This window comes from Meles meles, chromosome 7 (genome assembly GCF_922984935.1).
Source record: "Meles meles chromosome 7, mMelMel3.1 paternal haplotype, whole genome shotgun sequence".
NCBI lineage: Eukaryota > Metazoa > Chordata > Mammalia > Carnivora > Mustelidae > Meles > Meles meles.
The window spans coordinates 11887812-11908704 of NC_060072.1; the positions used below are offsets into that span (position 1 = coordinate 11887812).

At 40.1% G+C, this 20893-nt stretch overlaps 1 protein-coding gene across 14 annotated transcripts in view; it reads left to right on the plus strand.

Moving 5' to 3' along the window:
* The window catches only part of RBFOX2 (RNA binding fox-1 homolog 2), a 272185-nt gene that overhangs the window by 238480 nt on the left and 12812 nt on the right, over window positions 1–20893 (plus strand). For 7 of the 14 annotated variants that reach the window (XM_046012662.1, XM_046012665.1, XM_046012661.1 and 4 more), the window contains 6 exons: window positions 729–782; window positions 9550–9642; window positions 12429–12489; window positions 15687–15740; window positions 15857–15949; window positions 17029–17173. In XM_046012662.1, the coding sequence (XP_045868618.1) occupies window positions 729–782; window positions 9550–9642; window positions 12429–12489; window positions 15687–15740; window positions 15857–15949; window positions 17029–17173 (500 nt within the window). The remainder of the gene's footprint in view (window positions 1–728; window positions 783–9549; window positions 9643–12428; window positions 12490–15686; window positions 15741–15856; window positions 15950–17028; window positions 17174–20893) is intronic. The other 7 variants (XM_046012664.1, XM_046012666.1, XM_046012663.1 and 4 more) reach the window with 3 other exon arrangements.

The following is a 20893-nucleotide window of genomic DNA, read 5'->3' on the forward strand; positions in this document are numbered from 1 at the left end:
AAATAAATGAAATCATGTCTAATGTCCGTGAATTTTAAGTACGATGGAAAGTAGCATGTAGTCTATAGAAATGAGAACACACTGTAAAGTTAATGGCTTGGAAAGCTGTCTAGCATATTAAAAAAAAAAAGTAATACATGGAAATATGTGCTTAACAAAGTATACTTAAGGAAAAGCAGCGAAGGCTGTGAACCTCAGTGGGAAGATGGTAGGTGTGCAGATGATCTTCGTTCTGTTTCCTCTTTTCCTTTTTATGTATCTGTATTTCCTGACTTTTACAGTGAATATGATTTACTTTTATCAATTAAAAAAAAAGAAGAAAAAGAAAAACCGCCTTCACTAGTTTATCTTTCCGCTTAGGATTTTCTTCTTAAAAACAGAGACATTTAAAACATTAAACATGTAGTTAGGAAAAGCTCCAGTTCTTGTCGGTGAGGAAGTATCCGAAGGGTAACACTGTGAGGGTCTTCCGAGAACGGCTCCTGCCAGGTAGAGGTGGGTACTGCGTGAGTGGACGAACTGAAAAAAGAGTGAAAAAGGAGGCCTTGTCGGCTCATTGACGAGGGAAGATCAGAAACTGGTATTGGGACTTGCCAAGTAGAAACATGGAGGTTGAATAAGTAGTTAAAAAACAAAAACAAAAAAAACTGTGCCTTTTTCAGGCGAGAATAAAGTATGTGGTCAAAAAGCTGACCATGAATAAATGTTTTTTATTTTTGTCTCTGCAGCAGTTTGGCAAAATCCTAGATGTAGAAATAATCTTTAATGAACGTGGCTCTAAGGTAAGCTCCCTCTCAGTATTAAGTGTGCCTGGCTTCTTTTTAGTTTTGTTTTAAATAGCAAGGAATCAGACAATTTAAAGCTGTTTTTCAAGCCTGCGGAAAGTATCCCAACCTACCTGGCTTGGATCAGTTGATCTCTAACACTAAGCGACCACATGGCCCGTCTTTATCCTGATACTTCAGTTGGGAGAGTGAAGGGGTGGGGGTAAGAGCAAGACAGGTGTGAGGAGGGAGGTCGGGAGCAGGAGACACCTGCCCTTTCTCGGATGGACGAAATCGCCCTCACCAGCTTATTTTAAAGGCAAAGAGAAAAGACTCGGGTGAAATTCTATGAGAATTCTATTGTGAATTCCACTTTTAAAAATCAGACTTTGAAATGACATACTTAGAACAAATTTAATATTTCAGTTCCTCAGTTGACTTGCTCTCTCTTTTGAATAAATCCGACAAGGCGTAAAAACAGGGAATAGTGACTCAGGAATTCACTGTAAGCTGATTTCCTCCTCTGAGTTCTACCCAGAGAGGTAAGCTTTGGGATAGAGAATCCCTTCCGTTTCAAATAGTGAGCTGGGGTTTTTTTGGCATCGGAATGAATGTAGTAACAGTGCACAGTCCGATATATGTACTCTCTTCGAAGTGTGTTCTGTATGAGAACTGAACATTCTAGTTAAAACTGATTTCCCCCTAATAATTGACTATTTTAAATTCCCAATCTGTATGATTTAGAATTTCCATGCCCTAAAATAAGCAGCAGTGATTTTAGGAAGGAGGGAATGATGAAGTCTTACAGTGGTGTGAAACAATATTTAATGAACCAAATTTCACAGTTTCATTCAACAGTTTTCTTCCTCCTCAACAAACGAAATACCTGCCACAGACACAATCAGCCGTGGTCAGCCTTGTAAATATTTACCTTGCTGTGTTCACTTCTACTTGCATTTTTAGTGTAGAACCATTTTTGAGTTAATTTTCCATTTGGTTATCTCTCCTGAACTTTGCAAGTTACCCCTTGGCTATGATTAAATCTCTAAGAATATAATTTGAGAAAAGCTAAATAAAGCAAATAAATGAGTGAATACTTACCTCTTCAATTTCCCACTCCAAATTCACCCTACCCTGAGAATTAATAGCATACACCTACAAAATTACAGGTACCTCCCACCCCACCTAAACTAACACAAATGTATGTACTCTTCTAACGGTCCTGATTATTCCCTTCCTTTATAGAATTCATCATCACTAATAGTGTCTAATTCTGATTATAATAATTCTTTGTTAATTATTAAAGAGGTAATTATACTCTAAGCTTCCAGTTTTCAGTTAAAACAAAAAAGATTAACATGCCTATACAGAACTTTCTCCAGCACTTAACTTGGTAAGTATTTTTAAAGTCAAATCTGTTCAACCTGTAACCAGTAAAACTATTTATGCTTGTAGTTTCTTCACAGTGGATTTCTGGCCCTTGGCTTTTATTTTGGGGGGAGCTTTTTAGATCCAAGGTGGAAAAATGACAGTGGTTTAGAGATGAGAAGTGCATGAACATCTCATAAATATGTAACGATTCTATGCGACACTGTTTATCCAAAGTCGTAGTCTAAACGTTTTTAGTTCTAAGTGTATGCACTTGAACTGTTGCTAAGTACACCCCAAAAACCTGACGCCCAGTATGGTTTCATCAGGCTCTGGGGCCTTGCTCCTTACCAAGAAAAGAATTGGATTGAATTCTTGTGAAGCAAAGGAAATCGATCTTTCTTAAGGCTTCTTTCATTGACTTTAAAGATTTGCCTACTACCAAAAATTGTTTAATTTCCCTATTCAGTTGCTTCTCCCTGTAATTTTCATGTTTAAATGACACACGCCTTCCTTTTCTCTTTAGGGCATCTAAAAGCCTATGCTGCTCCCCACAGTAAAATGCTGGGTCCTCACTGCCCCTTTTCCTTTGGGGTGCTAAAGAGTAGACAGACTGTGTACTCATTGGCAGTTGTTCTTAAAACAAAGCACAGAATTCAGAATTGCCCGGATCTGCCTTCAAGGACTGATACAAAATCTGTCTGCATCCTTTGTCCTTCTTAACTGTCACCTAAAGTTCTCTCCTGGAATGGGTTCCCCTGGAACTGTTCTGGAAACTCGTTAACAGAGGTTTATTTTGGAGTCAAACCCCAGGGGCCTCTTCTGGGATCCACCTCACATAAATTAAAGGGTACTTTTCTTTTTGTAAATTAAGTTTATTTTCTCATTCCTCCTGTGTTTCTGGTTGACTATAAAATTACAACATGTCTTGAAAGGAACCAGCGATAAGGAGACGTAAGTGGTGCTTTTCTTCACTTTAGGGTTGCTCAGTCTTTGAACTGAGTGCTTTTCTGTCCAAAAATTAGGTTTATTGAATTTTTTTGAAGCAGTAATTGAAAAATGAATCACAAAATTAATTCTGAGATAAGTGATACTAACATGTAAAACAGTTATCAGTGAAACAGATAACCACAGGGCTCCAAAGCAAAAAAGAAACATGTCTTCTTTTTTATAATGAGACCCTCAGCCTATGGTTTTAGAACATACCCACTTAAAAACACAGGTGAGCACGGTCATGCTGCCTTGCCCGTCCCCATCCCTCCCACCCTGGCTTGCCAGCATTCTCCTTTTTCAGCTTGCCTGAAAAAATTGCTGAGTATCTTCCTTTTTTGTCTTTGACCTTCCTAGTCTAGATTCGGTTTTCCTAGATTATGGGATGAATGTATATCATTTACATTCATATACATGCAAAAATATATACTTAGATTATTTCATGTGATTTTTTTAAAAAATCTTTTTTTTTTAACCCCATACTCCTTTGTAAAATATAAAATCAGTCCTATCTAATTTTCTGTGATTAACTAAAACAAAGGTAGGCTCTCATTTTGAAAATGTTCACTGAGGATGTATGATGAAAAATGCTACACCTGCCCAAAAATGGAAGGAATATACTCAGACAGAATCTAGCAAATGATTATACTGATACGTATAACTTTACTGATTCCCCAGATGTCACCAGTCCTAACAATGTATTGCTATAAACAATAGAAAGATAATACATTGGTAGCATGGCCATATGTCCTGGTTCATCCAGAATAGTCCCAGTCTGTAGCCTTTTCTTAGCATAATTATTAATGTCCCCTTCCTCCCCCAAAGTGCTCCAGTTTGAACCATAAATTGTATTGCCCCTCCTTATAGATCCTTTGAGTAACAACTTCTAAAATGCACCCTTTTCAAAACCATTATAAAAGAAAAACGTGATTTTTCATGTCCAGACCCCCCCCAAAAAAGCATAAATGGTTCATTAAAAGAGCATATTCACTAATAATCTCTTGCATTTCCTTCCAGTCTTTTTTCTCACATAGAATCTTGAGCAGAATTCTAAATAATGGTTACCTAGTTCCACTTGACTTTGCATTGGCTGTTAGATACTTCCAGCGACGAAGAATGCGTTGCTTTTCAAAACTCTTTTTTAAGTTTTTATTTAAACTCCAATTGATTAACATGCAGTGAGGGGCTAGTTTCAGGTGTGCAGTGTGGGGATTCAGCACTCCATAGGACACCTGGAGCTCCTCACAGGAATTGCACTCCCAACCACTGTCCCCTGTTCCACCCATCCCCCACCACCTCCCCTCTGGGAACCATCCCTTTGTTCTCTGTAGTTAAGTCTCTGTTTCTTGATTTCCCTCTCTCCTCTCCTCGTTCTCTTTCTCTCTTTTTCCCTTTTGCTCGTTTCTTTTGTTCCTTAAATTCCACATATGAGTGAAATCATACAGTATTTCTCTTTCTCTGACTCATTCATGACTCTCCACCATTCTGTTCACTATCACCCAGCCCATAACAATTTGTTTGTGATAATTATCACATACAGTTGTATTACTAAGTAAAGAAATGTACACATTCTAACATTTATATTTGCCATAAAGTTTTGTCGACCTACTTTTGGTGTGGTTGTTGCTCCAAGGGACGTGTCTCATAGAGACTGAATGTGTAGGAGCTCTTCACGTCTTCAGACAGTGCCAGCTATTAATTAAGTTCACTGAAGGACCACAGACCACATCGCAGCAACCGTTATTGACATTTCTAGCAAGTTTTTAGCTCATGTGTTCTCATTACTTCTTTCAGGTGGATATGGATATCTGGGATGATGGGGATCTGAATTGGGGTTAGGCTTCAGGTTAGGCTGGAGTTAGGGTAGATAAAGCCTCTAATCCCATCCTCAGACAAAAGTAATGTGCTGTAATTTCTTGCCCGTTTCCCTGGATTTTGATTTCATGCAAAGGGAAATTATTTATTTCTTTCAAAATATGGTCAAAAACTGTCTTTGAAATTGCACTAACTAGGCCTTTGCTTTTCAGTAAAATTTGATAGGTAATGCTGAGTTGAAATGTTTTTCGTGATACGTAAAACTGAATTAACAGTGCATGTATTTTCAAAGGGCTTAGTTTATTTTTTGTTACCATCTTATTGTTTTTAGTTTTATTTTACTTTTATTTATTTTTAAATTTCTGTGTTCTGGCCATACCCAGGAGAACGTCTGCTTTTGATTTCTCCCTTAAAAGTTACATGGTAAATTTTCTTTCTCATTCTTCTGAGATGGAAAAACTCAAAGATTATACAAATTCAGAATATTTTTCCAGTGCTCATCTGTTGCTTGTTATTTATTGCTGTCTGAGGCCAGACTAAAAAGGTGGTAGTTATTCGGCTCCTATAGGCCCTTGATGATAAACGGATGTCAGGACAGGTGATAAAATGCTTGTCACACTTAGTAGAATTTTTGACCACAACCATAATCCTGATACATACCCCATTCCTCAGTTTTCACAAGACAGCTAAGATAGGAGTAAATCACACATGGAAAACTGGTTAATCTTAAATTATTAACACAAAAGGAATTTGGGAACTGAGAACGGTAGGTTATAGTATAAAGCATAGAGACCTGCATTGTCCTACACGGTGTCCATATTGGGCACCTGGAATGCGGCAAGTTCTAAATTCAGATGTGCTTTCAGTGCAAAATACACGTGATTTCAAAGACTTAGCCGAAAAAAGGAATATCTCATTAATGTTTTTATATTAATGCCATGTTGAAATGATAGTATTTGCACATACTTTATTTTAAATATATTACTGACATTACTTTCATATATTTTTACTTCTTCAGTGTGGCTAGTAGAATATTTAAAATTATGTCTGTGGCTTGTGTTCTATTTCTGTCATATAGCCCTAGTATAGACAAACATGTCAACATTGAGGGGTTTTTTAAATTAAATTTTTCTTTTTAAAGCAAGAGATCCAAATGACCAAACTTAATGTGAATTAGATTTCCAAGAATGGAGGGACACTAAAACATAATTTCACGTAAGCATATTTTCCTGTTAGTAACTTTTTAAGCCTGGATAATCTGTGAATATCCTTAGCTCAGTTCCTGGCACATTTTCAGAATGGTACCTTAAACTTCTTTTCAGGTTTTACTTGAGTTAATATTCTTGCAACCGCATTGTAGTTAAGTTGATGGAAAATCTAAAGTTTCAACACAAGAGGAAAGTATTAAAGAACAGTATTCTAAAAACGCTGCCTAAACTTCTCACCTTTCTAACCACAAACTTCTGAGAGATACATGCTCATTTCCTATTGCTTCTGAACAAATTATCTTGAAGTTGGTGGCTTAAAAACAGATTTGTTATTGTACATAGTTCTGGAACCCGGAAGTCCAAAATGGGTCTCACCAAGCTAAAACCAAAGTGTTGCAGGGCTGCATTCTTTCAGATGGCTCTAAGGCATAAACCAGTCCTTGCCTTTTTCAGCTTCTAGAGGGAACCCACCTTCCTTGACCTGTAGCCCCCTTTCATCTTCAAAGCCAAAAATGGCCAGTTCAGTCTTTCTCAGGCTGCTGCACTCCAATTCCGACTCTCCTGTTTCCCTCTTTTAGCTTATAAGCACCCTTGTGGTTACACTGGACTTGCCTGGATAATCCAGGATAATCTCCCTATCTCAAGATCGTTAATTTAATCACATTTGCAAAATCCCTTTTGCCGGGTAAGGTGGTAACATGCACAGGTTCCAAGGATTAGGAAGTGGACAACTTCGGGGGGCCGTTGTTCTGCCCGCCGCTAAGTCTGTTTATCTTCAGAGGAAAGAAGGAAATCTGCTTACCTCTTCCTATCAGAAGTCCCAGAGTATCACCAGCAAGACCTTCTTCCTCCTTTACCCTAGGTGAAGATTGGTTCAATTTGTATCTTTGGCATTTTGAGTAACATTTCCTGTGGAGTATTCTGACACCACCCTGAATTCTTCCGGCTGCTGTCACTTCGTCACAGGTGCTGGGTCAGCGCATTACAGACCAGAGGCTTGCAGAACACCTTTAGCAATTGGATTTGAAAAAGAAAATTAGAAGCGTTTTAGGACGAGTGGAGTTTGGTTAATAGAGTACTGAACTTGGGGTTTAGAGCTTTATTTCTTATTTTCTCACCATTAGCTATAGAAAGAAGCCACCTGGAAGGAAGAAGGCCTTGTTGGTGCTTGGGTGTCTCACCTCAGTTTGATTTACTTTCTTAATCTTAAAAAATGAAAACAACAGATTTATCCTTTCTCTACCTCGCAGTTGTATTTACAAGACGCACAAGTATGTGAGTGTATGGGTGTGTCGGCGTAGGTAGTCATAAGGCCAGTTGTCCAAACCTTGGGTGTTGGTCTCCACATCATTTGTTACCCAGCTCCTAATTTATCATTTATTTATTTAACCCAAGGCTTATAATCTGTATGAGGCTGTGGGAACCAGTTGGAACACAGTTTACGGTACTTCCACAGTGTGCTGTGAAACTCCTCACTACCTGTGACCTTTCTTGAAAGGTTTACTTAACTTCTTTATTGGAGGGTGCCCCAGGATTGGAGAGCTGGCTTCCTGTCTTCAGCAGATGCCCAGTGTAGGTGACAAACGCACGATGTCATTAATAAGTAACCTGAGATCGTATACCTCGAGCTGTCGATGTGGCTGTAACATGTTGGTATCAAAATTTGTTTCTGAAAATGTGTTTCCATTGATATTTTCCACATACTTACATTTTTAAAGAAAACGTTAATACAATTACCCGGAGCAGTCCACCTCCATCCAGCAGCAGACATCTAAAGTTTTCTGTCAGCTCAGCATTGCACTTTCCAGGGTAGTTGTGGTGATACCCAGATTACAGGTAAAGATACTCCGTTGGGATTCTCCATGGATCGCCACTCAGCAACCATTTAGTCATGTAAATGCAAAGTAACGAGATCCATCAAAAGGATGAAATCACTTTTCTAAAATCTTACTGAGCTATGCACACCATTGACCATCTCGGTTAAGAACACATTTTGTTTGTATATGGAAGGACTCGAGGAGGGCAGCAAAGCAGAACTTCCGTAAAATAACAAAGGTTTCCAGGTTATCCTACAGTGGAACGTTAGAAGAATGCCAGAGGGACAGTGCAGCTCTTGAGAAATGGGGACTTGCCCAGAAAATCCAAAGAATTAACTATTCTACACATGTGAATAGCTTGGGAAAATGTTACAGTTGCAGAGTGGAAAGAGGAGGACAAAGCAGTAGGATGAAATTGATAGAACGCTTGATGAAATAGTCACAGAAATATATAGTAAATCCTGCTTTTGACGTTGATGGTACAATTATGACCAAGACCGTCTTTTCAGATACATGTGAATGTAGGAGTAAGTGGGTTAACTCCCTGGTTCCTGCATTTTCCACTCAGTGAGTTAAAGCTCCATACGATTTCTTTGTGTACAATGCACAAATAAATTAATTCTAACTCGGGACCAAGTGTATTGCTGTTTTATGGTATTCTTTTCCTGTTGGACAGTATACAGCTGATGTCACTAACAGATCTCATTCGCACTGCCTTTTGATTCCTTTTTCCTGTCTACATGGAAAATTACTAATACATTTAGTAGCAGATGTAGGCTTCAACAAATGTGTAATTTAGGCAAATTTGGATAAGCTATTCTCTGGAATTCAGCTGAACCTATTTTTACTCTGACTGCCAGTCTGGTTGTTTAAAATTCGTTGAAGAAAAGGCATAATTGGCCACTGCTTAGTGATATTTTCATTAGCTTAGATGAACATGGGTGCTCTCTTCTTCCACACCCAGTCCCTACAGAATTATAGATGGAGGCTATGTTTTAAATTATTCTGTTCCCAGAGGAATTATGTTGCTACGAGAGAACAGGCAGAGTGGGGCCAAATGATGAGATCTCCTAAAAATCCCATCATGCAGTGATTACACCTAAATGGAAGGCCTCATGTAGCAGTTACTGGGGAATGACAGATTTAATTATTTTTTAGCATTACATAAAAGGACATGTAAATTAACAGCATGAATTGAAAGAGACAGAACATCTAAAACAATGTTGAGATTCTTAGTGGGAGAGTTTGACCCGAGTAGCTCTATACCTTAATTTTGGTCTGGCCTCACATGCTTTACGTTTTATTTTATTATTGTTCTTGTTGTTAATTACATTATCATTATTATTATTGCTGTTGTTGTTGCTATTATTATTATTATTACTACTACTACTACAGTTCTATATGGTTACTGGATTTAATTTCCCTTTACCAAATATGCATGGACCAAAAATGTGACTTTGGGAGAGTACTGCTGGGTCGATGCTGATGTCAGTTTCATACTGTGATATTTTTTTCTCTGTTTACCAAGAGATCAATATTTCAATATAACGATGTGCATGTTTTCCCCCCTTCTCCCGCTGCATGCAGGGATTCGGGTTCGTAACTTTCGAGAATAGTGCTGATGCAGACAGGGCCAGGGAGAAATTACACGGCACCGTGGTAGAGGGCCGTAAAATCGAGGTGCATGTCTTCAATAATTCAATTTCTGGTTTATATTTTTATTTCTCTTTTTGTGTATTCCCTCACTTATTTCACATTTGGAGCCCTGTCTTGTGTGTGTCTGCACACATGCATATGTGTGTGTGTGTGTGTCTCTGTGTCCTTCACCTTCTTGCACTAAAATCTGTAAAAGTAACACTTCTGTCCTTTCCCCATTTTTTGGTTGTTGGCGGGGGGGGTCTCCTTTTGATTTACTTGTGTGCGTGTACATGTGTATTTGTTTCTCATTTACTTTTTTCCTCCAAAATGTTCATCTTTCTGCTCTCTTGATTTTTTTCCTTTGCTTCAGTTTGCGAGACTCTGTATGAATACCTGTGATCAGGCCAAAATTAAACTAACTTTATAAATGTCTAAAAACGATCCAGTTGTGACATTGTGTCCTATAATGAATCAAGGAACCAGCCAGTACCCTCTCTCTTGGGCGGCCAGTTCGCCTCCATGTGCGTGTGATAAGCAAGGAGTACAAGACGGCAGAGGTGGTGGGGAGGGAAGAAAGAACCCAAAACTCGTGGCATTTTTAAGTATATTTACTATCACAAATTGCCACCGGGGAATGGTGGATAAAATCCTCATACAAGAGGGTCTGATGGCTGCCCGGCGAATTTGCTTTTTACTGTGTTCCCGGCGGTCCTGTGGTGTTTGCCAGTCCTTTTTAAGAACGCAGTGAAGGTTAACTGGCTCCTTTCCCCTTTCCCAGTTTTTTTAAAGTATGAAATATAAAAGCCACCATTTTGAGTAAGATGTCTGCATATTTTGCTTTTTCCCTCCCTTTCCAATGGTTTAGCATTTAGGGCCCTTCACTTGACTCCCTCTTTCCCTGGTAACTATACACAATGCTGGCGATGGTGCCCGTTGGCGGTAAGTGAAACCAAGCACTAGACAAGAAGCTTTTTCAATTGTTAATTACAAAACAATTAAATAAGAAAGAAAAAGTCCATCTGCCATCTCACATTAACACTACAAAATGTGATTTGACTTGTTCCTCTTCCTTTTCCTTTCCCCTTTTATTTTCAATGCTCTTGAGTAGTGCCGCCTGGACTTTGGATGTACATGTTGTTTGTAGCGGTCTGAGCTGTTTGATTACTGACATCATGGTGATTTTTCCCCCTTGCACATCTTACTCAGAGTTACTGAGCTCCAAGTTTGGCTGGTTTTATTAATGCACTTCCCGCCTCTACTTCCCTTCCCCTCCCCCAAACCTGTATGTAGCTCTGTTCTTTCCTTGCCCTTGACAGCTCTCTTTGTTGCCTGTGACACCCCTGACTTTCTCTTTTCTTTTCCCCTGCCTTCTTGCTCTCTCGCCTCAGGTTCTGTCCCCACCCTTCTCCCTCTGTCTCTCCTGACCCTTCCCTCTGTCACTTGCAGCTATGGGTCTCTTGCTGACTGGTGATTTCTGATTGGTTCTGGCCATTTTCCTTTTAGCGCTTTGGTGCACTCTGCTCTAGCGGCTAGTGTAAGCTCTGACCCCATTCTAATCCTTGTCTGCGAGAACCTCGCTCTTCACTCTCTCCCTTCTTTCCAAAACTGATTGTTTTTTTCTTTCTTTTATTTGTGTGTGTGTGTTCTAACTGCATGCTCTCAGTCATCATTGTTGTATCCCATTCTTTCTTTTTAAATGTGAAATGTTTCTATTATTTGGTGGGTCGAACTAGAGTAAATGGAGTTTCTTTTCCTCACAAAGGAAGATTCCCACTCTTGCCAATCCTGAAGGACCTGTTAAGACATTTTTGGGCTCTGGTTCTACCAAAAATTGGTCTTTCCATAACACAAATTTATCACCATACAAATTTTGCCATTAATGTAAATCCCCAGAGGCAAAATAAGACATTTATATTTGGTGTGTTTTAGAATTCTTTTTCTAAACGCTGGCCTGTTCTCTGACTTGACCACACGGCAGACAGCCAGGTTCTGTGGTGCTGTTGCACCCTCCTTGCAAGAGCTGGTTTTCACACTGGGCTGCAGTCTCCTGGCTTCAGGCTCCATTCATCTTCTTGCCTTCGGCACCATCTTTGTAACACCTACTTACCCTAGCACCGAGAATGCTCTGGATTCTGCACTTCTGTAACGAGGGTGGAGAGAACCATACAACAGAAGAAACCGGAGCCTTATTTTTTCAGTTAAGTGCCTCATTTAAAGGCCTTCTGAAAACATTATTCTTAAATGGATAGACCACATAGTCTAAAAAATTCAGCATGGTCCTGAAGATGGTCAACATGGAATTCTAAGTTCTTATTATGTTTTTTCTCCGCAAACAGTAAAATTTGCACAGTCCTCAAAAATGCTGAACATTAGAACAGGTGAAATCCATAGATTTATTTTCTTCCTGTACATCTATTCCCCAACCATATGGCAAGCCTCTGTTTTATTAATGAACTTCAAAGTTCATGCACAGAGTTTTTTCCTATTGACTTTTTCCCGTATTTCCCATAATGCAGAGACTTTTCTGTTTACGAGATCGCCAAAGGACTTGCAAATAGATCTTTCCTTTTGAGCACTTGGTGGTAAACTAGCCCGAGTTTTCCATTTGGAGACCAAGAAACTGCATTTTACTCTTGTTAGCCTCATTTTATAAACACTTTAATTAAAATACTATATATTAATATTTTATATTGCTATATTATTTAAATCAATGTTCTCTGAAATTTACATTTTATTAAACTGAGTGCTGTGTTACTGGATGAGCAACTCCGTGTTCCTTAATGTGGTCTACTTTCTCCCTGCCCCTTCTTTTTCCTTTATATTTTTAGGTGAATAATGCTACAGCACGTGTAATGACCAATAAGAAGATGGTCACACCATATGCAAATGGTAAGAGATTACAAGTCATTTCAGAAGGATGCCACTTATTCTTGTATTACTATGTGAACTTCTGGTAATCAGAGAATCTCTCTTGATTCCAGTCTTATGGCAGTTTAATTTACAGTGAAGTACTTTACTAGAAGAGTATTCTATTTTTTTTTTAAGATTTTATTTATTTATTTGACAGAGATCACAAGTAGGCAGAGAGAGAGGAAGAAGCAGGCTCCCTGCTGAGCACAGAGCCCGACTAGGACCCTGAGATCATGACCTGAGCCGAAGGCAGAGGCTTAACCCACTGAGCCACCCAGGCACCCTAGTATCCTATTTTTAAAGTTAACTTTTTTCTTAGAATTAAGCTTAGTTTTTCAGTTACTAAGCTGTAATGGTCTCAGTGAAGTTCATCATACACACAGCCACGTCATTTGGGGTGACCTATTAACCCAGTGGGGTCCCACTAAGGCACCCTCATTTTTAGCTGCTATCATTCTTTGTGATAGGATAGGCTTGTCTGTAATATGTGCCCACCAGTGCTCACTTTTACTATGGATCCCTGCCCACTGCTGCGCAGGAGTGGACTAATTCTTGATCCCTTGCTCTCCTCCTAAAGGTATGCTCTAGAGATAACAGCCATGGTGCGCACGTGCATGTGTTTTCCATCCTCTGTCCCGGGACTGCGTGCTATAGAGGGCGTTTCATACATGTGTCTCCATAAGAAGGAAACCCTGTGAATATTTTGCCTGACAAAAGCAAATGTGTCCACTTAATCTGGACGCGTGTTATCTACCTGGGACAGAACCGAATTTGGATCTGCAGTGCCCAGTGGTTTTGCCGGCAGTGCTCTCGGGCCTCGTGGGGAGGGGTGGAGAGGAAACCCGTGGGTTGGGTCTTGAGGCCTGAAGCAACTCCTTCTCTGTCGCATATTTTAGCGTCCTGCGTGGAATTTTATCCAGAATCGAATGGGGTGTTTTCTGCTGCTCCTTAAAAGTTTGACTCTACTGCTAGAGTACGATAGTATGTGCTGGTAACGTCTTAAGTCAAATACAAGGATCTTAGTATATTTTCTGGTATGTCTTCAGTAGATACATGTAGCCCAGCTTTTCAAACGGATGGTCCAAATCAGTGTAATTTACATTTTCCCTACCCATTTTATCAGTGGTATATGATGTGGTACTACCACCTCCCCTTTACCTCTTGTTTGTTTGTTTGGGTTTTTTGTTTGTTTGTTTTTAACACTGCTATCACAAAAACAAGTTTCTGGGATGCCTGAGTGGCTCAGTTTGTTGAGCATCTGCCTCTGGCTTGGGTCACAAACCCAGGATCCTGGAATTGAGTCCCACATTGGGCTCCTTGCTCAGTGGGGAGCCTGCTTCTCCCTCTGTCGGGTGCTCTCCTTCTCTCCCTCTCTCTCTCTGACAAATAAATAAAATCTTAAAAAAAACAAAAACACAAGTTTCTGCCTTGTAGTAGATTATTACTGCTGACTTTCCAGTGGGTTATTTAACCCACTGTAAACAAAATAGGAAGGAGAAGCAAAGTAAGTCAAATTTCCTTTAGATCCAGGGAGAACACTGTCAGAGAAGGAGTCACTGATTGGAATTCAGAAGACAGAAATTCGACTTCTAGATTTGACTCTTCATTTTGCTTTTATGTCGTTGGGCCAGTCTTTTTTAACCTGATTCTGTTTTCATCTCCATTAATAGGCAGTCACGGAATTTTAGCACCTGAAGACTCTGTGGAAGTCTTCAAAACCCAGCCCTCTTAGCTTATTATTTAGGAAATTAAGCCTAGAGAAGTGTAGTATTTACTTGTTGTCCTGCTGGGACAACAACTTTCTTAACTCTCTCTTTGGGTTTTGTAAAGGTCAAAATATATTATAAATTGTACCAAACTAAACATATTCAAAGTATTATTTACTGCATACCATTATATACCAATATTAAAATGTGTATTTTTACTTAAGGGAATGCTTAAGTAATAGTGGCATTGGCAGGAAGGAAAAAAGTCATTTTTTTTGAGTATTAGTCTAAATTAATATTCAAGCCTAACAGAGCCAAACTTTAGAGACCTACAGCTGCTTATGGTTAAAGCTTCTGAGAAGAGTATTCGAGGTGCCTTCTGGTGAATTCTCAGCCAGCAGTTTAATTTACGTTGGTTGAAATAATGTGATTTGTCAGACATTGCAGAGCATTGAGTTTTTACAACTCCAGTAGGATTTGAACAGAGGTATTTGCTCATTTTTTATGTGAAATAATGTGCTCATCATCTATGAGCACCTAAAGTAATTAATGAGGATTGGATTGGTTCAGAATGAATGCATTTTTTTCTTGAATATTGTCTCCAGTCTTTCAGAAAAATAAATGGAGCATGTTTGCTTATTTATGTGTAAAATTCTATGAATACCTATTGATTATTTCATCTGGAATTCTCCTTAACTGGGCGGTAGTACATCTTTCTTTTTTATATAAAATAAAGGGTACTACTTTAGCTAAAATGACTGATTAACTTAAGTATGTATATTACCAAATAAAATCCCATGACATGCATGAAGGTGGGGATGTACCTTGAATTTTACTCCTGTGTGTCTCTTCTTACTCACGTGCCTGAGGTTCCAGTGGCAAATCCCAAAGAAAGGGGATTTGGGCTTACCCAGGTTTCCATCAGTGTGGTATTATTGAACACGGGGTTAAAGATTAGCTCAAACTTGAGCTCAGAGGATACCTTTATAAAGCAGCGAAAGTAGTCAACAGTGTGAAGATGATATATAAAAAAAATGCATCACGGTGTGGTGTAGAAGGACATACTCTGTCTTTCTCCTCTTTCTAAAAAGAAGGAATACGTTCTAAGCGGTTCTGTGAGAGAGACTGTACCAGAGCCCAGGATTCATTTATATTTCTTGTATTTCTTTGTCCTTCTCTCATTCCCTCCCAGTTTTTCTCTCCCTCCAGTTTGCACCTGTCCTTGCCCCCACCCCCAGCTCCTCATTATCCCTTCACTGTGCTAGTCCTGCTGAAAGATGCTCAGCTGTGGAGATGTCCTTCCCCTCCCTAGAACCCCCCAGCTGGCATCTGCAGAGAAGGTGGTGATGCATAGCTAAGCTTGGCTGTGCGTAGGGCTCTCTGGAGGCAGCTCGCACGTGCCCTCCTCACCCCTCTGCCCTGTGTTCCTCACGTAGTCTTAGGCGCTTACTGTTCTCTCTTCCATTCCAGGTTGGAAATTAAGCCCCGTCGTTGGAGCTGTATATGGCCCTGAGTTATATGCAGGTAGAAGCTCGTTCGTTTTTCTGGTTATGCTAGTTACCTGTAACATCTGTTGTTTTTCAGTCTACTATTCCTTTGTAATCTTTTTGCATTTTTTCATTTTTCTTAAATGCAATCAGCATCCAGCTTTCAAGCAGACGTGTCCCTAGGCAATGATGCAGCAGTGCCCCTGTCGGGAAGAGGGGGTATTAACACTTACATTCCTTTAATCAGTAAGTAGCCTATGTTGGCCTGGCATGGATTTTGACTGTTGGGAGTAAACAGTGCTGTGTGCTAGTCTTTTTTTCTTCCTCAAGTATAATCTGTAACTGAAGAGGAGACCTTCTCAAGAGAGAGTTAAATGCTGTCACAGTGCCCCGTCCTCCTTAACCTGTGTTAGAATCTAAGATACTAAGATTGTCATGAAGCTTAAATACTTGGGAGAGGTCGGGGCGGGTGAGGACATGGGTAGAACATTTTAATCTGCACTTGATTTTAAAGAAAACCAAAGCAATAGGTGCTTGTGGGATATATTACGTCCTGTGCAAGTCTGCCTTGGGCCCTCTCTAGAGTATCATTTAGAAGCACCTCCAGAATTAATGGTTCTTCTCCGCTCTGTCGATACCGCTGAAGTCATTCTGATCTGAGCCATTTTGCTCCAGTGAAAGGTATAATTAAAACGAGTTCAGCGAACATGGAATAAACGTTTCTGTGTGCTTTCCAAAGGATAACATATTTAAAATAGACCTTTAGAAACTGCCTACCTCCCTAAGGGCCACAAGATTACAGGGGAGAAGTCGGTTCCCTCTCCCCTTACATTTCTGGGTTAAAGCATTTTAGATAAAAGAACAAAGTGGACTAATGTAACGTCTAAAGATTATTGTGTGCCTCGGAGGTTGGCACCATGTACAAACACAAAAGACTATTCTTACAAAGAATAATTACTATAATGGGCATAATAACATGTGAAGACAAGATTAATAATTGGCCAGTTAGAGAGTTCATGTCAATCCATGGAAACGGCCCACAGAAGTGAAAAGTCTCATCCCTTAGGATGGCAGTAGTTCTCAGAGCTGCTGGGCCTGTTTCTCATCACGTGTAAACGCCAGAACTGAGAAGGCACAGAGTGGACTCACTCAAGACGGGTGACGAGCGGAGCGCGCCTCATTGGCTTTGCGTATTGGCTCTCTCCGTTTCTTTCTCAGGAAAGATGGGGCATGTATCTTTCAACCTTTCCTGGAGGTGGTTCAAAGCAAGTTGGGATTGTACCTCCTGCGACTGAATGCAAGTTGACATTCCTGTCATATTTTGGGTCTCCCTTTAGTTCCTGGCTTCCCTTACCCGACTGCAGCCACCACGGCGGCCGCTTTCAGAGGAGCCCATCTGAGGGGCAGAGGGCGGACGGTATACGGTGCGGTCCGAGCGGTACCTCCAACAGCCATTCCCGCCTATCCAGGGTAAGCATGAGACTCCAAAATAAGCAGCTGGACAGAAAAGAATACCATGGCCCTCTCAAAACTTCTGGGATGTCGCCGTGCCACATCGTAGACATTCTATGAATATTTGTACATTAATGGATTAGATGGCAAGAACCAAAACATACCATGATCAGAATGTAACGTAATACCAATTCGTTATATAAATCTTCATTTTGGCCACCTTAAGCCCTCGTGGTAGTGGCTTAAGACAGCAGCCAGAACTGTCTTGTGTTTACTAGCAGTGTGTTGGCATGGAGTTCACTCAGCATCGCACGAATGCGGATTAACACTACTGCAGAGAACCAAACTAGGAGCTCAAGACCGTAGTACGAGACCGCCTCTGCTGTGCTCACCCCCTTACCGCCACCCTGTGTTGGGGCTGAGGCTACCACATCGCCCTCCCTTTTGGTTTCACTGCCTGGGTGGTGAGCAGCAGAGCTAGCTACCCACAATGGATTTGCTTTCTTTGTAGGAAACGGATTAAAAGAGGTTAATTCAAAGATGAACCAAGTCCAATTGAATCCAGGGAGAAAGGGAGAAGTAGGAAGAATTAAACCACAGTTGGCTTCTGAATGATGGTAAAACAACTAATGGAGCTGAGCGTCCTTCACCCTTTGAATTTGGTGTGGAGGCTGTCTCCCGCAGTGGACTGATTCCATAGCAACAAATCAATCCTTGGCTGTCGAATGGGGGAGAAGGAGCGAAGATGGCAGGTTTTGTTTTTAGTTGTTTCTCAGTGTCAGCCTAAAATGTCTATTTTTATAAAGAGTGGACTTCAACAAGTTAGTTGTACCAAGGACTTTCCTTTCCTCAGAGAGGTGACGTTTGCGTTCTTCATCTTTTCTCTGCCTCTGACAGGTTTTGTCCCATATTCTTCCTGAGGAGCAAACTCAGGGGCGGAGGAGCCTCTTCACTGCTACTTAGTTAAAACTCAAAGGGGAAGAGCCTCCTTCGTAGGTCCTTTTCTGACAGCAAAATTGGCTTTGAGGTATACGAACGTAGCATTCATCCATAGACCAAGTGGACACGCCATTAGGGGTCCTCCGTGGCACAGAATTAGAGCAGTTTTATTAGACAAGTATGCATGTTGAAATGGACAGGCTCCAGAAGCTGCAGGAAGGGAACTGCTTTAGAAATAAACTTTTGTTTGCAGTTTATAGATGTTTAACTCCCATGCATTCCATCATCTCCATCTTCTGCCATGACTTGCTTTTAATTTTATTCTTTCTGCTCTCAACTTGACCTCTGACCTTCAACCTCTGACATCTCTTTAAAGAAGTGAATAAAGATGCAGTATGATTTCATCAAGAAATACTCACAGTAAAATATAAAAACAAACCTTTTGGAAGTTCTGCACACCAGGAAAATTGCTCATGAAGCGCCTTCCATTTCAGTCCAAGACCGTTGACTGTCATGCTTGCAAAGCGATACCTCCCACTCACCAGAAACATGGGACTTCTTTATTTTGTAATCTCCCTGAGTTACTTTATAAAAACGGTTGGATTCGTTCCTATTCGATGTACCTCATTTCAACATATTGGCCAAACTTGAGAACCCATTCTCTGCCAAGTCTGTGTCAGGATTGTGTTCGCGCAAAGATATTTTATCTTTATGTCTGATCATACCAATCTCTGTGCATTACATTGAACACTGATTTCCCATGTTTTCTTTTTTATTAACTAAACCACCGATTTACATGGAAGATGGCAAGGAATAAGTCCAGTATTATATGGGGAATGGCCTAAAATTGCTTTTCAGCTTAGTAAACTAATTTCATCATTAATCATTATGTTCTAGCCTCCTTGTGGCATACAGGGAATATTAGAATTCTTCTAGAATTTAGGTGAATATTCCCAGTGAGTGATGCAACTTAGGGTAAACTTCATTCATGTTTTTAATGCCACCACTCTTCTTTGTAGAAGAGATGTTTGAAATCTTTGCCTGTGTGCCTTACTGAAATAGATGAAGGTTAATTAATTACCACTTGGCTTCAGTGCTTTCCATTCTGTCAGAACAAGTGTCTTTTTGACTCAAATGCAGTTGAAAGGCAGATCACTTTCTGATATCAGGCTTTAACAGCAATTGGAAACTATGAAAAAGAACAAAACGTAGTAGCTAAATGAGCATCACAGACGGGTTCAGTCCTCCTGTTGTGCGATGCAAAGGCGCAGTGTATTGGGGCCACTGCAAAGTGTGGCCATACTGTCCTGTAAGCCCAACAAAATATCATTGTAAATAGAATTCGGAAGCTTTCCAGCTATCTGCAAAAAATATTCAAGTTAAAAATATGATTTAAAGACTTCACCCTAGTTTACTTATTACAGCAGAGAAGATAGTGGTGAAAATTATCCAGCTTTCTTAGTTGAATAAACAATAAACAGATCTTCTCACTTAAAATATCCAAATCTTGATTTAACAAGGTGAAGAAGAAAGTCTTACCTTTTATCCCTACTGCTGTTCCATGTCTTTTGGTCCCAAAATAATGTTTTGGGGAAAGTCTATATGCAGAAGAATACCTCAAAAGGCTTGAAACCTGTGATTATAATAGTTTAGTGTTGTCCAGGATTTTAAAAATCAAGCAAACAAAAATTCATATATTCTGTTTGATACAGATTCATTTCTCTAAACAGGCAAATAAACCCTTCTGTTCCTAATCAGCTACTTTCTCAGTGTTACCTTTTAAATAAAACAGGATGATCCTTGGTCATGCCCAGAACCTCAGTTATCAGTTCTGTTTTTCAGAGTTCCATGAATATGCTTATGGTCAAAAAAGAACCCTTAAAATCTTCCAGTTCCTCTCCTTCCCGCTCTGGATTATATTGTTACTATCTGGGATCCCCACTGCACCTTTCAATTCTTGGACCTTGGACCAATCACCTTAACCTTTAGCTCATTATCTCTGCTTGTGAAAGCAATGCATTGTGGGTATTTTTGGTTGTGTTTTTTTTTTTAATTACATTTCTCTGTTTACTTTGGTCAGAATTGATTGACTTGTTTTTCTGAGGTGTTGCATTGGTTCTTAAAATGCTGAATAATAATACTTTGCATGCTTGTGTGATCAGCCAAATCTTATCGCATGTCTAATGTGCAGGGTAAAAAAGCAGGTGATGTATGGATATCAGAAAAAAAATGTTCATACTTCTAGGAAACTGAAAACAAATTACTAAACATAATTTTGAAGCATACTCTGCATACAGATCCTGCCCTGATGGAATTCTTTGGGTTCATTTTTTTCACGTTAGATCCCTCTCTCCGTGCTCCATACCCTGCAATCTCTCCGTGCCCTACCCCATACCCATGCAATCATTTTGAAACTCAGGAAAAATGTCCTCCTAGGGCAAGCTTTATGGAAAAAAAAAACAGAACAAAACAAAAACTCCGGGTATGAAAACTGGCTGTTTCTCATCCAGCAGATTTCTGATAGTTCTCTTGGGCCCTGTGGGAATGCCTTTTATGGTTGTATACTTCCTGCAACGATCAAGTATCCAGGTGTCCCTTGCAGTGGTGCGCTCCTCCCCCTCCTCGCACGTCCTGGAGCTGCATAACGTGCACGCGCACCCGCACGGTCCTCCCACCGATGCGCTGGGCCCCCAGCCCCGGTTCCATATTCATACATCACCTGCCTGTGTAGAGCGCATGTGCATGCCGCCGTCCTCAATAACCGGAATGTGTTTCTGTTCTTTTGTTTTTTGTTTTTGT